Genomic DNA, 18,207 nt, shown 5'->3' with positions numbered 1-18,207 from the left:
AAAAGTCACACACTGGTTTAAGTAAACAAAATATGTAGAGTTAACATTTGTTAAATTAACCAGGCATAAAATAGCAAACAAAACATATCCCAACCAACAACAGTACACTGCCAAAACAATCATTAGCAGTGGCTGCATTGCAATAGATGCATTTTACCTTGCTGAAGACTACCATGAAGGTGGTTAACAAACGCAGTTAATATGGTGGCCACATTCATAACTTGCGCACACTGGGCTAAGCCGAGCGCAAATAGTTCATTCCAGCAGGATTTCACCAAGGATATGCTGTTTTCTGTTCTGTTCAGGGAAAATAAACATTTGTTGATACAACCATATAGGACAGTAATAACACAAAAAACATTATATCAGTTAAATAGCTGGGTGGAAACAGACAGGTTATTTCTGGTCTCATTTAAGCAACTAAGACTGCTCAAATCTCCACACAGACTTTGTTTCAATATCTAATGCACATTCAGTGCCCATAGAAGACTTGTGTACTGAAGCCTGCCTTAGCTACCAGGCACCATACATTCATATTCTACAGTCAGTGATGCAGATTAGCTGAACTTAACATATCATACCCTGAACAGTTAACGTTTGCACATCCATATAATACATTACAACAATATTCCTTTCTAAACTATCTAGCTGGCTATAACTTTATGTGACATACTTGCTGAATTGCTAAAGTATTGCTTTTTCTTGTGAATTTTATCTTCCTTCTTTATCTTTCTCCACACCAAGAACATAATTTTCCCATAAACTTATCATTTTATTTACATCCACAGTCGTACATTGTTTTGTAATATTATCTTTGCCTTTTAATTTGTGTTTTATTGCTCTGTTTTTGTCCACTTTGCCCCAATTTTCTACCTAAACAGTTTTTGATTACTCTCATTATGTTCATTGGTCTGGAAGACACAAATTGCGTTTCTTTAACTTTTTAGGCTTTTTTCTTGCTAGTTTAAATAAAACATTGTGGTTGTGTGTAGGAACGAATACCTCAGATCCTCTTATTCCTGGCAAGAAAGCACAGAGCTCCAAGCCATGGCTCTCAGCCCTAGGAAAATTATGTACCTCTTTTTCTATTGGTTGATCATTTGCCACTCACTTCCCAATCGTGGAACTGTGATACCCAACCCTCCATGGATGCATCTGTTGTGATGACGTAACTTGGTGGTTTGCTGAGAAAAGTTAGTCCCTTGGAAATGTTGCCCTTGGTCACCCACTATTTCATAGCTTTTGTCATTTCCGGCATTATACTGAGAAGGTCATTGAATGAACCAGTCTCTTGTGTCCACTGTTTGTACACTTGCTCCTGTAGTGGGCTCATGAACAGGCGATAGTTTGGGATCAGATGAATGCACAATAAAGGAATATTGGCTTCTACCCCTAGCGCCACAAAATGACTAAAGCCTTCACTGTTGAAGCACTCCAAGTGATCTTGCTGTCCCCGTATCAGCCTTTATTGACCGCAGCACATCACAAGTATGCTTCTGAAAAACAGCATCTCCATTATATGGCATAACTGTTTTATTTTTATTTTTGAGTGTACTAATAATGTCACTTTTAACCAGCCCTGCCTTTTTAAAAGTACTGCTCCGGCCATTTGTCTAAATCCAGTTAAAGCCACAACCACTGCCGCCTCTATAACCTCTGTCTTTTCTCCCTCCTAAAGAATAGATATTGCCTCATGGTTTTTGTTCTCCCGAAAATACAATTGTGTTGAATATATCTGCCCAGTATGGCTAGTGCCTTGGACGCCCTTAAATATTATCCAACCTTGCACCTCCTGACGTCGTGCTGCCTGCATAACCAACAAAACTGGTTTTGAGTGATCAGAGACAATGGGACGTTGTATGGGGCCTTGTATTTCTTGTCGAGTCTAGGTATTACTGCTGCCACTGTAGTAGTTTTTTGTTTAATGAACTTAAGGCCCTCTATCCAAATATACTCTACAATGGGTATAGCTCTCACAGTTTCCCCAATGTTTCTTTGAAGTCATACAAGAAAGAGTGTTTGCTGAACAAATACTGGTATATCTTACCTTTTGGCAGCTCTTTCTAAGAAAGCATGGAAGCCACTAATAACATCTAGTGGTTAACTAGCAGCTGGAGGCATTGGAGGGGCCTATATTGGTGCAACGTAATTGTCTCATTCACTTTCTGTATTTGTGGGCTGATCCTGGGCTATTTCCCCTTCTTTAGGTTCTTCATCATCATCGCCCTGATCCATATAATCATTGTGAATAGTAATTGAGCCTAACTGTTTTGGTTGAGGAATGTCTATGTGCTGTGCAGTTGGGTTCTTTTGTTGAGCCGTTATCCCAGGAAAACATGACAAAATGCCAGCTGGGGATATCAGAGTTTTTAGTTGTCTTGGTGGCGGAGCTTCCTTTTGAGGAAATCTCTTATTATAATCCTGAAGCAGCTAATGGAGGTCTGTAATAAGGGCTACAGGAACCTGCATCATTGATACCTGAAAAGGCTGTTCCTCAAAAGTTTCCTCATGAGGGTAAGACTCATGAAACTCTTTATGACTTTTCCCTAAAGGAGAAATCCCCGTGTAAGGAAGCTGGCTCATCCTGGTTCAACTCCTCATCTGTTTCCTGGCATTTTACCTGCAGTTGTGATGGGCTACTTGCTGCCCCAAAAGGTCCTACATCATCCTCATCTTCTGCTTGGTGAAGTCTGTTCTAGTCTCAGTAATGGTTCAGCAATGGCCGTCAACAGAGCGGTCTTCAAGGATAAAACCCTGGTTGTCAGAGTAGCCGTTCACTGTGCAGTCGAAGGTGCAGCCGTCAACCGAGGCGCAGAGATGGTCCACTAATGGTGTAGACAATGGAGCAGCCAAATTCAGTGTTGATGATGATGCGGTCATGCACGGTCTCATCGATGATGAAGACATTGTGAGATTAGTCTTGATGTTGATGACACAATTGACACCGCAGAAGTCGTCGACAGTGCCGAGGACGGTTTTACCATTGACGTGCGTGATCCACGAGAAGGATCTGAGGTAGACCTTTTTATATCTGCAGAGGCTAATGCCGCCTCAAAAAGAGTGGAAGGTTCTGACCTTGATTTATTTTGTTTCGATGAGCCTTGAGTTGCTGTATTACTCCACTTGTCCTGATCCGGTCTCTTTTTATCTGCCATGCTTGGTAATTTCTTAAGTGGGTCCCCACTCAATGCCTTTAGCGTTTTCTTTCTCTCTTCAAGGTCTTTCTCTTAGGATTTAGGGATCCTTCATCTCCAGAGATTGGAGTTTGTCGTTTTCTTCTTTTGAAGCCATAACATAAGGCTTGCTTATCTGTCTTTCAATGTCTTACCATAAGAAGTTTGGAAGTATGTGTACTCTTTAGGCTTATGATCAGGGTATAAACAATACAGACTCTCCTTCTGGAGGCCCTCAGAAAATAGTCTCATTTTACAGGGCTAACTAAACCCTTTTGGGATCCCTCTGACATGATGAGAATGATGAGGCATAGGCAGGATAATATTCTTGGTAGAAGTAAGAAACGTTTACCTGAAGGTGAAAGACGTGGACATCAATGTTTCTGTAAAAACTGAGAAGAGCTCAGGGATACTGCATTTCACACAATGTGCATTTTGAAAATCAGAGGTTTGACTTAACTGCCCGGTGCTTTTGACTTTAATTGCTTATTATAATTACCATGGGAATCCCACCTTGACGATGGGGAAACTTCAAGTATGTGAATATCTATGAAAGATTCAATACTCGAAAATTGCTGAGAAAAAAAAAAAGAAAAAGAAAATCCAGCAGGTGCAGTCTGGCACCTCGGGGTATACACAAGGTGACGAACCTACAGTTAGAAGTATTCATCAGAAGGCCTAGTACAGAAAAAAGAGCTGTTAAAAAAAGGAGGTGTTGAAATTACCAAGAGGAGGCAGCATAACTGAGTCAAGGATGCATGACTTAGTTGAGGAGTTACGGCCTAGTAAATAAGTATCTAAATAGCCCTTAAACGTTTTTAAAAAAAGCCTTGAGTTTTAACAGACATTCCCTTGAGTGGTGTACCTTAATAGCCAGGCAATTTGCCATCATCTAGCAGCTCAGCTGACTCAGGTGCAAAAATGTGAAGTACTTGCAAACAGTGTAGCATCTATATTTAACACATGAGAAAACATACTCTATATGTTTCTCTGACAGACAACCTAATTCAACACAAGTTGTATAGGATTTAAAAAGCATACATTTTCATATGCTAGCTTAAATTTTAAATATTGAGTGCATTTTCTGATTATGCTGTGCAATAAAAAGCACCAGGAAAAAATAAATAAATTCAGGTACCAGTGGCTTTGGCTGGCCGAGTTGTGGGTAAGCACAATGTTTTTCTGTATCATGTAGTGTGTATTACTTTTCAGGCTCTATACTTGGACTTTTAATACTCACCCAAGTGCCTGGAAACAGGGAATAGAGCGGGCCCAATGCATAGATAAGAAGAGCAGTCTTGAGGCAGATTCACAGATGTAATGAACATTTAAGTACTCAGGCATAGGCGATGGCATTGTGAGCTGCAATAAAAAAAGCACAATCATTAAGCACATGTTTATACTCACTAGAAAATACATTTTGCAATAACATGAATCACACATCTCAGGCTCTCAGCTCACCCAAGATACAAAATTGTCACACTTGCTGTTCAGATGAGTTATATGAGTCTGCGGGTGGGCGACCCCATTCCACGGAGATGGGGTGAGGACTTCCTGAAGAACTTTCCCCACTGCTTGCTCAAGCTGTCCGCTCTGGTGCTGCTGACTAGCCAGAATAAGCCATGCTACAAGCAGCATTCACACTGTGCAGAACAGCAGGATGCCCCAACTGACTTCTCATATAGGACAGGGCTGTTGTAATGTTGATATTTGTGTGGCTCACCATCATTCCAGATCTCACCACTGGTAAGAAACCTCACAGTGCTAAGGAGATTGCATTCAGCTGTAACATTTATGTGCAGAGATAAATCTAAGTTGTCCAAAAAGGCACGGACGGTGGGTGCAATGAAATGTGACCGCACACTTACTCTTAGTAGTCACTGGTGACCCTGCGCTATGAGGGGGGCAGACAGAAAGTGTATCATAAGAGTTTAAAAGTGTGTATTCCCCAATTCTAAGATCAGAAAAAGAAGGTGGGTCAAATGGGATAAGGGTTAATTAGTAATCCAACAGTTGGACTCCAGGTTCTATCAGCTGGAGTTGCAGAGGATGCATGTGTAACTGGCATAGGTCACTATACATGCAGGATGCCAGGAATCACAGAAGCCTCTGAATAGGTTAGGCTGTCATTGCTGTACTGGTCAAGAAATTAACCAATGCTGTTAGGGGTGTACCAACTTGATTGCTTTTGAAAGGATGAGCTTCTCACACTTCCACAGAAGCTTCTGGGATGCAAATCGAGGCAAAGGTGGCTGGAAGAGAGTTTTGGTGGGTATGAAAGATATACAGCATCCCTAAAAGGCATTTGGTGCTTAGGAATTGGGGGGGGGGGGCGGCGGGGGTAAGGGCTGCCCAAAAACTTGGGGAACATCTGCTTCTTTTGTGTCTTCTTGCACAGAAGCTTTCTTGTCACTGATGCAAGTCCCTTTCAATTGTGATTGCTCCATAATAGGAGCATGACTCAAATGTAGGTGCAGAAGAGTCTGGAGAATGGCTTACTTGATAAACAGGAACCGGCATGAAAGAAGCTTGGCATGACTCTCTAGTATTAAACGTTACCAGCAATAACCTCACACCCATGGAGTAAGACTGACTCAACTACTGCATAATAAGAACATGCAGCACTGTGCACTGTGATTGTCTCAGCATTTCTGAGCAGCTGTACTTTGGGACCTATGCAAGCTCATTAAAAGAGGTGAGGTATTTTTCCCCAGCCACGGCTCCCAAGCACTGACACTCCTTCCCTCAATCGTGACAGTGTCCTCCTAGAAAAAAAATAGATCTAGTATTGAAGGGCCAACGGGTTTGCAAACAAGCACTCTCACCTTCCCCAGCAAACTCAGGAAAGTTTGTTATGGTTCTTTAGTACAATGGCAAGTAAATGTAGACTATGAAAACGAACTGGAAATGTTAAAACCCACTATATAAAAACACAACACTTACCATTTAACCAAAAATACATACATTCTATAATCTGAAATCTGTTCTCAATCATTAGATACTACATTATACAAATTGCTGACTGTTTCAGTCCTTCCCACTTCCTCCTAAAGAACAAGTTACTTACCTCCGGTAAAACATTATCTGGTAGAGACTATCTAGCTGCAGATTCCTTACCTTTGAATTCCCTGGCATCAGCTTCGAATCTGGAATCTTTTTGCTGAGCAATATCCTGCGCGCACCGTCGGGTGGCGTCGTTTGGTTCCGTGTGCGTTGTCCAGCTCCGCATGGCTTCGTCAGCATTGTTGGAGCTGTTTATGGCATCACAGTCATCTATATAGACGCCATCTTGGCAGGCGTATGCCAGTTCTTTTATTCGCAAAACATCCACTCCAGAATCACAGAGTCATGGATAGAACCAATATTGTCTGTGCAAAACTAGGGCCATGAGAAGGGATAAACGCTAACCCCATTAGTCATATCCGCAAAGCGGGGAGGCATGGGTGGGTGTAAGGAATCTGCAGCTAGATAGTCTCTACCAGATAATATGTTACCAAAGGTAAGTAACTTGTTCATCCGATAGGGACTTCTAGCTGCAGATTCTTTACCTTTGAATAGCTACCCAAGCTATAACCTCCTGTCAGTGGGCTGCGGATTCCACTTCTTACGCTAGAAAGTTCTGCAGGACTGAACGGGCAAAGTACCCATCCCTTCATACCAGACTGTCCAGGCAGTAATGTTTCACAAACATGTGCAAGGACGCCCACGTTGCCACCTGATAGATCTCCAGGACTGGTACGCCTCAAGCTAGCGCAGTGGTAGCAGCTTTGCCTCCTAGTAGAATGAGCCTGCAAGCCCTCAGGAAGCTGCTTCTTGGCCAATGTGTAGCATATCAATGCAGAGAATGACCCAGTGCGAAATGGTTTGCTTCTTGTAAAGAAATGGCTCCCTGTTGCAGTTACCCCCCACTTTTTGCCTGATACTGATGCTGACTTGACTGAGAAGTGTGCTGGGACCCTGCTAACCAGGCCCCAGCACCAGTGTTCCTTCACCTAAAATGTACCATTGTATCCACAATTGGCACACCCTGGCATTCAGATAAGTCCCTTGTAACTGGTACTTCTAGTACCAAGGGCCCTGATGCCAAGGAAGGTCTCTAAGGGCTGCAGCATGTCTTATGCCACCCTGGAGACCTCTCACTCAGCACAGACACACTGCTTGCCAGCTTGTGTGTGCTAGTGAGGACAAAACGAGTAAGTCGACATGGCACTCCCCTCAGGGTGCCATGCCAGCCTCTCACTGCCTATGCAGTATAGGTAAGACACCCCTCTAGCAGGCCTTACAGCCCTAAGGCAGGGTGCACTATACCATAGGTGAGGGTACCAGTGCATGAGCATGGTACCCCTACAGTGTCTAAACAAAACCTTAGACATTGTAAGGGCAGGGTAGCCATAAGAGTATATGGTCTGGGAGTCTGTCAAACACGAACTCCACAGCACCATAATGGCTACACTGAAAACTGGGAAGTTTGGTATCAAACTTCTCAGCACAATAAATGCACACTGATGCCAGTGTACATTTTATTGTAAAATACACCACAGAGGGCACCTTAGAGGTGCCCCCTGAAACTTAACCAACTATCTGTGTAGGCTGACTGGTTCCAGCAGCCTGCCACACTAGAGACATGTTGCTGGCCCCACGGGGAGAGTGCCTTTGTCACTCTGAGGCCAGTAACAAAGCCTGCACTGGGTGGAGGTGCTAACACCTCCCCCAGGCAGGAACTGTGACACCTGGCGGTGAGCCTCAAAGGCTCCCCCCTTTGTCACAACCCAGCAGGGCACTCCAGCTTAGTGGAGTTGCCCGCCCCCTCCGGCCACGGCCCCCACTTTTGGCGGCAAGGCTGGAGGGAACAAAGAAAGCAACAAGGAGGAGTCACTGGCCAGTCAGGACAGCCCCTAAGGTGTCCTGAGCTGAAGTGACTCTAACTTTTAGAAATCCTCCATCTTGCAGATGGAGGATTCCCCCAATAGGGTTAGGACTGTGACCCCCTCCCCTTGGGAGGAGGCACAAAGAGGGTGTACCCACCCTCAGGGCTAGTAGCCATTGGCTACTAACCCCCCAGACCTAAACACGCCCTTAAATTTAGTATTTAAGGGCTACCCTGAACCCTAGAAAATTAGATTCCTGCAACTACAAGAAGAAGGACTGCCTAGCTGAAAAACCCCTGCAGAGGAAGACCAGAAGACGACAACTGCCTTGGCTCCAGAAACTCACCGGCCTGTCTCCTGCCTTCCAAAGATCCTGCTCCAGCGACGCCTTCCAAAGGGACCAGCGACCTCGACATCCTCTGAGGACTGCCCCTGCTTCGAAAAGACAAGAAACTCCCGAGGACAGCGGACCTGCTCCAAGAAAAGCTGCAACTTTGTTTCCAGCAGCTTTAAAGAACCCTGCAAGCTCCCCGCAAGAAGCGTAAGACTTGCAACACTGCACCCGGCGACCCCGACTCGGCTGGTGGCGACCCAACACCTCAGGAGGGACCCCAGGACTACTCTAAGACTGTGAGTACAAAAACCTGTCCCCCCTGAGCCCCCACAGCGCCGCCTGCAGAGGGAATCCCGAGGCTTCCCCTGACCGCGACTCTTTGAACCTAAAGTCCCGACGCCTGGGAGAGACCCTGCACCCGCAGCCCCCAGGACCTGAAGGACCGGACTTTCACTGGAGAAGTGACCCCCAGGAGTCCCTCTCCCTTGCCCAAGTGGAGGTTTCCCCGAGGAACCCCCCCCTTGCCTGCCTGCAGCGCTGAAGAGATCCCGAGATCTCTCATAGACTAACATTGAAAACCCGACGCTTGTTTCTACACTGCACCCGGCCGCCCCCGCACTGCTGAGGGTGAAATTTCTGTGTGGACTTGTGTCCCCCCCGGTGCCCTACGAAACCCCCCTGGTCTGCCCTCCGAAGACGCGGGTACTTACCTGCAAGCAGACCGGAACCGGGGCACCCCCTTCTCTCCATTCTAGCCTATGTGTTTTGGGCACCACTTTGAACTCTGCACCTGACCGGCCCTGAGCTGCTGGTGTGGTGACTTTGGGGTTGCTCTGAACCCCCAACGGTGGGCTACCTTGGACCAAGAACTAAGCCCTGTAAGTGTCTTACTTACCTGGTTAACCTAACAAATACTTACCTCCCCTAGGAACTGTGAAAATTGCACTAAGTGTCCACTTTTAAAACAGCTATTTGTGAATAACTTGAAAAGTATACATGCAATTTTGATGATTTGAAGTTCCTAAAGTACTTACCTGCAATACCTTTCGAATGAGATATTACATGTAGAATTTGAACCTGTGGTTCTTAAAATAAACTAAGAAAAGATATTTTTCTATATAAAAACCTATTGGCTGGATTTGTCTCTGAGTGTGTGTACCTCATTTATTGTCTATGTGTATGTGCAACAAATGCTTAACACTACTCCTTGGATAAGCCTACTGCTCGACCACACTACCACAAAATAGAGCATTAGTATTATCTATTTTTACCACTATTTTACCTCTAAGGGGAACCCTTGGACTCTGTGCATGCTATTCCTTACTTTGAAATAGCACATACAGAGCCAACTTCCTACATTGGTGGATCAGCGGTGGGGTACAAGACTTTGCATTTGCTGGACTACTCAGCCAATACCTGATCACACGACAAATTCCAAAATTGTCATTAGAAATTGATTTTTGCAATTTGAAAAGTTTTCTAAATTCTTAAAAGACCTGCTAGGGCCTTGTGTTAGATCCTGTTTAGCATTTCTTTTAGAGTTTAAAAATTTGTAAAAGTTTGAATTAGATTCTAGAACCAGTTGTAGATTCTTAAAAAGTATTCCAACTTTTAGAAGCAAAATGTCTAGCACAGATGTGACTGTGGTGGAACTCGACACCACACCTTACCTCCATCTTAAGATGAGGGAGCTAAGGTCACTCTGTAAAATAAAGAAAATAACAATGGGCCCCAAACCTACCAAAATACAGCTCCAGGAGCTTTTGGCAGAGTTTGAAAAGACCAACCCCTCTGAGGGTAGCAACTCAGAGGAAGAGGATAGTGACTTGGAGGAAAATTCCCCCCTACCAGTCCTATCTAGGGAGAACAGGGTCCCTCAAACCCTGACTCCAAAAATAATAGTCAGAGATGCTGGTTCCCTCACAGGAGAGACCAACACCTCTGAAATCACTGAGGATAACTCCAGTGAAGATGACCCCCTGTTAGCCAGGATGGTCAAAAGATTGGCTTTGGAAAAGCAGCTCCTAGCCATAGAAAGGGAAAGAAAAGAGATGGGCCTAGGTCCCATCGATGGTGGCAGCAACTTAAATAGGGTCAGAGATTCTCCTGACATCCTAAAAATCCCCAAAGGGATTGTAACAAAATATGAAGATGGTGATGACATCACCAAATGGTTCACAGCTTTTGAGAGGGCTTGTGTAACCAGAAAAGTAAACAGATCTCACTGGGGTGCTCTCCTTTGGGAAATGTTCACTGGAAAGTGTAGGGATAGACTCCTCACACTCTCTGGAAAAGATGCAGAATCTTATGACCTCATGAAGGGTACCCTGATTGAGGGCTTTGGATTCTCCACTGAGGAGTATAGAATTAGATTCAGGGGGGCTCAAAAATCCTCGAGCCAGACCTGGGTTGATTTTGTAGACTACTCAGTAAAAACACTAGATGGTTGGTTAACTGGAAATGAAGTGTGTGACTATGTTGGGCTTTATAATTTGTTTATGAAAGAACACATTCTAAGTAACTGCTTCAATGAAAAGTTGCATCAGTATCTGGTAGACCTAGGTCCAATTTCTCCCCAAGAATTGGGAAAGAAGGCAGACCACTGGGTCAAGACTAGGGTAACCAAAACTTCCACTGGGGGTGACCAAAAGAAAGGGGTTACAAAAACTCCCCAGGAGAAAGTGGGTGACACTAGAAACAAAGAAAAAGAGTCCTCTGTAGGCCCCCAAAAACCAGAACAGGTGGGTGGGCCCCAAGACACAACCCAAAACAAAGGTGGGTACCAGGGTAAGAACTGGGATGCCACTAAGGCATGGTGCCACAACTGTAAACAGTCTGGGCACCACACCAAGGACACTTCTTGTCCCAAAAACAAACCCCAGAACAAAATTCCTGGGGTAACCAGTGTAGCCATGGGAGATGACTCCTCAGATGAGGAGGTCTTCCTAGCCTTCAACTGGAAACAGGGCCCAACAGGTGAGTTGGAGATTCCAGAGGGAAGTAGACACTTCCACCACCTACTGGTGAATGGAATCCCAACCACTGCCCTGAGAGACACTTGTGCCAGTCACACTATTGTGCATGACAGGCTGGTGCTCTCAAACCAGTACATCCCAGGTGAGACTGCCAGGGTAAGAGTTAGCCTAGACAGGGTCACTAAGAGGCCTGTGGCTTTAGTGCCCATAGAAGTGGGTGGCACTCTTAGCTGGAGAAGGGTAGTAGTCAGTACAGACCTCCCCCTTGATTGTCTCCTTGGAAATGACTACCCAGAGGTTAGTCAGAGCCCAAGAGAGGAACTGGTCCAGTGCCAGTCCTCTCCCAAGGATTCTGGAAGTCCTGCCTCTGCAGTAAATGCAAGCAGGCCCCAGAAGAAGAAGAAAAGAAAACAGAGTAGGAAGGGTGGACAACCTTTAGCCAAGGTTACAGCAAGCCAAGGAGATTCTGCTCCAGTAGGGGAGAACTCCAAAAATGGCCCTGATAAAGTCCAACCTGACCCACAAGAAGTCCTGGCTATTCAGGCAACTGTTAAACCTGAGTGGGTGGCTCCTCAGCTAACAGAAGAAAGAGTGGAAGAAGGGTGTTTACTACAAGATGTGGTAACCCCCCACTCCAATACAGCAGACAGGCAACCTGAACCCAAAGAAGCCTGTAACTTAGCCCCTTCCCTTTTAGGTGAAGAGCTAAAGGTGTGGTTCTGGGCACTGACAGCTGTCAGTGGCCTCTGCTGGGTGTTAGCCTTTATGGCTGCACTATCCTTAGCATGGTGGTCTGACCCCATGCCAAATAGCAAGTTAGGCCCCCTGACCCTATTGGTCATGGTGGGGTTACTCCAGCTCTGGGTAACCTCTCTGGGTAAGCTAGGGGTAACCCTGGCCAAGATAAGGTTAGCAGAGGTGGATACCTCTAAGACCAAAATAGAAAGAATGGGTGGAGACATTGAAGAGGCAGACAAGAGGCAATTCAGACTAGGTCCTATCACTGTGGAAGTAGGTCAGTTCCCCAAAGGGAATGACCTGAACAGAAGGATGTAAGGCAGAGTAGGCCCTGCAACTAACCAGCCTATTTCTCCTACTCTTCCTCGCCTGACAGACTAGGAAGACTCTCCCAGCTTGGGCTGAGTCTCCTGGCCTGTGGGCTGGGGGGGGCTTGTGTAAAGAAATGGCTCCCTGTTGCAGTTACCCCCCACTTTTTGCCTGATACTGATGCTGACTTGACTGAGAAGTGTGCTGGGACCCTGCTAACCAGGCCCCAGCACCAGTGTTCCTTCACCTAAAATGTACCATTGTATCCACAATTGGCACACCCTGGCATTCAGATAAGTCCCTTGTAACTGGTACTTCTAGTACCAAGGGCCCTGATGCCAAGGAAGGTCTCTAAGGGCTGCAGCATGTCTTATGCCACCCTGGAGACCTCTCACTCAGCACAGACACACTGCTTGCCAGCTTGTGTGTGCTAGTGAGGACAAAACGAGTAAGTCGACATGGCACTCCCCTCAGGGTGCCATGCCAGCCTCTCACTGCCTATGCAGTATAGGTAAGACACCCCTCTAGCAGGCCTTACAGCCCTAAGGCAGGGTGCACTATACCATAGGTGAGGGTACCAGTGCATGAGCATGGTACCCCTACAGTGTCTAAACAAAACCTTAGACATTGTAAGGGCAGGGTAGCCATAAGAGTATATGGTCTGGGAGTCTGTCAAACACGAACTCCACAGCACCATAATGGCTACACTGAAAACTGGGAAGTTTGGTATCAAACTTCTCAGCACAATAAATGCACACTGATGCCAGTGTACATTTTATTGTAAAATACACCACAGAGGGCACCTTAGAGGTGCCCCCTGAAACTTAACCAACTATCTGTGTAGGCTGACTGGTTCCAGCAGCCTGCCACACTAGAGACATGTTGCTGGCCCCACGGGGAGAGTGCCTTTGTCACTCTGAGGCCAGTAACAAAGCCTGCACTGGGTGGAGGTGCTAACACCTCCCCCAGGCAGGAACTGTGACACCTGGCGGTGAGCCTCAAAGGCTCCCCCCTTTGTCACAACCCAGCAGGGCACTCCAGCTTAGTGGAGTTGCCCGCCCCCTCCGGCCACGGCCCCCACTTTTGGCGGCAAGGCTGGAGGGAACAAAGAAAGCAACAAGGAGGAGTCACTGGCCAGTCAGGACAGCCCCTAAGGTGTCCTGAGCTGAAGTGACTCTAACTTTTAGAAATCCTCCATCTTGCAGATGGAGGATTCCCCCAATAGGGTTAGGACTGTGACCCCCTCCCCTTGGGAGGAGGCACAAAGAGGGTGTACCCACCCTCAGGGCTAGTAGCCATTGGCTACTAACCCCCCAGACCTAAACACGCCCTTAAATTTAGTATTTAAGGGCTACCCTGAACCCTAGAAAATTAGATTCCTGCAACTACAAGAAGAAGGACTGCCTAGCTGAAAAACCCCTGCAGAGGAAGACCAGAAGACGACAACTGCCTTGGCTCCAGAAACTCACCGGCCTGTCTCCTGCCTTCCAAAGATCCTGCTCCAGCGACGCCTTCCAAAGGGACCAGCGACCTCGACATCCTCTGAGGACTGCCCCTGCTTCGAAAAGACAAGAAACTCCCGAGGACAGCGGACCTGCTCCAAGAAAAGCTGCAACTTTGTTTCCAGCAGCTTTAAAGAACCCTGCAAGCTCCCCGCAAGAAGCGTAAGACTTGCAACACTGCACCCGGCGACCCCGACTCGGCTGGTGGCGACCCAACACCTCAGGAGGGACCCCAGGACTACTCTAAGACTGTGAGTACAAAAACCTGTCCCCCCTGAGCCCCCACAGCGCCGCCTGCAGAGGGAATCCCGAGGCTTCCCCTGACCGCGACTCTTTGAACCTAAAGTCCCGACGCCTGGGAGAGACCCTGCACCCGCAGCCCCCAGGACCTGAAGGACCGGACTTTCACTGGAGAAGTGACCCCCAGGAGTCCCTCTCCCTTGCCCAAGTGGAGGTTTCCCCGAGGAACCCCCCCCTTGCCTGCCTGCAGCGCTGAAGAGATCCCGAGATCTCTCATAGACTAACATTGAAAACCCGACGCTTGTTTCTACACTGCACCCGGCCGCCCCCACGCCGCTGAGGGTGAAATTTCTCTGTGGGCTTGTGTCCCCCCCGGTGCCCTACAAAACCCCCCTGGTCTGCCCTCCGAAGACGCGGGTACTTACCTGCAAGCAGACCGGAACCGGGGCACCCCCTTCTCTCCATTCTAGCCTATGTGTTTTGGGCACCACTTTGAACTCTGCACCTGACCGGCCCTGAGCTGCTGGTGTGGTGACTTTGGGGTTGCTCTGAACCCCCAACGGTGGGCTACCTTGGACCAAGAACTAAGCCCTGTAAGTGTCTTACTTACCTGGTTAACCTAACAAATACTTACCTCCCCTAGGAACTGTGAAAATTGCACTAAGTGTCCACTTTTAAAACAGCTATTTGTGAATAACTTGAAAAGTATACATGCAATTTTGATGATTTGAAGTTCCTAAAGTACTTACCTGCAATACCTTTCGAATGAGATATTACATGTAGAATTTGAACCTGTGGTTCTTAAAATAAACTAAGAAAAGATATTTTTCTATATAAAAACCTATTGGCTGGATTTGTCCCTGAGTGTGTGTACCTCATTTATTGTCTATGTGTATGTGCAACAAATGCTTAACACTACTCCTTGGATAAGCCTACTGCTCGACCACACTACCACAAAATAGAGCATTAGTATTATCTATTTTTACCACTATTTTACCTCTAAGGGGAACCCTTGGACTCTGTGCATGCTATTCCTTACTTTGAAATAGCACATACAGAGCCAACTTCCTACACTTCTGCACTGCCCGACCCTTCTTGGCTACAACTTACCCCACAAAGAGTTGATCATCCACCCAGAACTCTTTTGTGCGGTCAAGGTAGAACGATAATGCTCTTTTTGAGTCCAGTCGATGGAGTCACTCCTCTTCCTTAGAGGGATGCGGTGTAGCAATGAAGGTGGGCAGGGTGATGTTCTGACCCAGATGGAATAGGGTCCCCACCTTGGGGAGGAAAGATGCACGAGTTCGGAGAACCACTTTATCTGGATGGATAGTGACATACGGTGGCCTTGATGACAGAGGCCTGCATCTCACTCACCCTCCTGGCTGATGTTATTGCCACTAAGAAGGCTGTTCTGATGGTGAGCAGCCGGAGGGGAGAGTTGTGTAAAGGCTTGAAGGGAGCACACATGACAAAAGTGAGGACAAGACTTAGGTCCCATTGAGGCATAATAAAGGGCTTAGGGGAAAACATATGTGGAAGCCCTCTAAGGAATCTATTTACAACAGGATATTTTAACAAGGAAGGCTGGTCAGGCAGCTGAAGAAATGCCGATAAGGGAGAAAGATAGCCCTTTAGAGTCCCTAAGGAAGAACCCTGCTGGGCTAGAGACAGAATAAAAAGAAGAAAGTCAGAAAGAAGCAGAAAGAGGGTCAATAGACCTTTCTGTACAATAATATACAAAGTGGAGGGACACCTGGCTGCCGAAATAACTTTACAGACTTCGTGAAGAAGGTCAAAAGCCATCTACTGCTGCCACTCAATCTCCACGTATGTAGGCGGAGAGTTGACTCGGGTGGAGAACCCTCCCCTGCTGCTGCAACAGAAGATCCTCTCGAAGGGGCAGCCTGTTTGGAGGATTGATGCTCATTTTGAGTAGCTTGGGATACCAGACTCTCCGTGCCCAATCCAGAACCATTAAGATGACTTGGGCCCAGTCTTTCTTCATCTTCTTGAGAACTCTGGGCAGAAGAAGCATGGGCAGAAATGCGTATAGGAGGCCTGTTGGAGATACCATTCGTGAACCGCTAGGCATCAATGGCTGCGTTTGTCCACCTGGCGTTCAGAGAACCTGCCAGGTGTTGAACCACCAGGGTTAGACCCTGCTGTTCCAGCCAAGTTCAGAGACGCAGAGTCTCTTGACGAGGGGTCCACGACCCCACACCATCCTGCTTGTTGCAGTACCACATTGCGTTGGTGTTGTCCGTGGACACCTGTACTAACTTCCCTTTCACAACAGGAAGAAATGCCTTCAATGCTAGCCGGATCGCCCGGGGCTCAAATAAGTTGATATGGAAACCAGAGTCCACCAGAGACCAGAGGCCCATCATCTCCACCTCTCCCAGATGGCAGCCCCATCCCAGAAGTGAAGCATCTGCCACTACTGTGAGATCTGGTTGGGAAGGGAGAGAAGTCTGCCTTTGACGCAATCGCAGTTCACTAACCACCACTGCAGGTCTTTTGCAGTTCCCTCTGAGATCTGAACCGTGTCGGTAAGATTTCCCTGAGGCTGTGCCCGCTGGAACTTCAGGTCCCACTGCAGAGCCCTCATATGCCATCTGGCATGTTTGACTTACAGGATGCAGGAAGCCATGAGTCCCAACAGCCTCAGAGTCTGTCTCACCGAAATCCAGGATAGAGGTCAAAACATTAGTATCATAACCTGAATATCCTAGACTGGCTTCTCGGGAGGATAGGTCCGAAACTGCACTGTGTCCAGAACAGCTCAGATGAAAGGGAGCTTCTGAGAGGGAGTCAGGTGTGACTTCGGCACGTTGATAGTGAACCTCACCGAATGCAGGAGGTCCGCCGTAGTCTGAAGGTGGGTGACAAGAGCCTGGGGCGTAGGAGCCTTCAACAGCCAGTCTTTGAGGTAGGGGAAGACTGAAATCTCTAACCTGCGCAGATGAGCTGCCACCACTGCCATCACTTTGGTGAACAACCAAGGGGCACTGGTGAGACCGAAGGGGAGCATGGTAAACTGAAAGTGCTCGTGGCCCACCTTGAACTGCAAGTAACACCTGTGGAAATACGCATCCTTCAAGTCCAATGCTACCATCCAATCTCCTTGGTCTAGGGCAGACAGAACCTGAGCAAGAGTGAGCATCTTGGATTTCTCCTTTTTGAGAAAGAGATTGATGTCCCTTAAATCCAAAATAGGGCAAAGACCGTTGTTCTTTTTGGGAATCAGAAAGTAGCGGGAATAACAACACCTGCCTACTTCTGATATCGGGACCCTTTCTATGGCTCCCTTGGCCAAGAGAGCCGTAACTTCCTCGCAGAGTAAGAGCAAATGATCCTCCATCAGCCGTTCTTTTACCGGAGGGATAGAGAGAGGGAAAGACTGGAAGGGGAAGGAACAGCCCTTCTGTATGATCTGCAAGACCCATTTGTCCGATGTTATGGATTGCCAGTGAGAGAGATGAAATTGAATCCTCGCTCCAACTAGACAGACATATTCTTGCAGGACCATACTTGGAGAGCTTTGGCCTTTTCGGAAGAGAGGGGCTGGGTGGTGCCCGACCTCTGGCTAGACCCTCTGGGTCTGAAGGTAACACGACCGAGTCCTCGCACTGGATGCTGTGATACCGGTGGTTAACCTGTTGTTGGAGTGGTACCGCACCCCTCCTAAGCCTCGAAAGGGGCGATAGACAAACTTCTGGCGAACAGGCGCTGAGAGAGCCAAGGATCTGGCCGTAACTCGAGAATCCTTGAACCTCTCAAGCACAGAGTCTGCCTTTTCACCAGAAAGGCATGTGCCATCGAAAGGCATGTCCATCACAAGCCCCGAAAAGCCAGTGGTACGCAGCCAGGCGTGGCGTCGGGGGCCACTGTCGTAGAAGTCGCCCTGCCCAGTGAGTCAGTCATGTCCAAGCCACACCTGATGGTAAACTTGGCTGCATCTTTCCCATTCTTGACAGCCTGGGTGAGTGTTCTGTATGCTCTCTGGGACACGGGGCAGCACCTGTGCCACCGTATCCCATAAAGTATGGGAAAAATGTCCCAATA

General features: G+C 47.2%; 1 protein-coding gene across 4 annotated transcripts in view; it reads right to left on the bottom strand.

Annotated features, from left to right (window-relative positions):
• The window catches only part of NR2C1 (nuclear receptor subfamily 2 group C member 1), a 338,385-nt gene that overhangs the window by 81,327 nt on the left and 238,851 nt on the right, over positions 1-18,207 (bottom strand). For all 4 annotated transcript variants that reach the window (XM_069229104.1, XM_069229106.1, XM_069229105.1 and 1 more), the window contains 2 exons: positions 4,414-4,535; positions 158-297 (listed from right to left, as the gene is read on the bottom strand). In XM_069229104.1, coding sequence (XP_069085205.1) covers positions 158-297; positions 4,414-4,535 — 262 coding nt within the window. The remainder of the gene's footprint in view (positions 1-157; positions 298-4,413; positions 4,536-18,207) is intronic.

The sequence above is a fragment of the Pleurodeles waltl genome, chromosome 4_1, assembly GCF_031143425.1.
Source record: "Pleurodeles waltl isolate 20211129_DDA chromosome 4_1, aPleWal1.hap1.20221129, whole genome shotgun sequence".
NCBI classification, from domain to species: domain Eukaryota; kingdom Metazoa; phylum Chordata; class Amphibia; order Caudata; family Salamandridae; genus Pleurodeles; species Pleurodeles waltl.
Note: the sequence above shows the minus strand (reverse complement) of the source record. Positions and strands in the feature narration are given on the sequence as shown.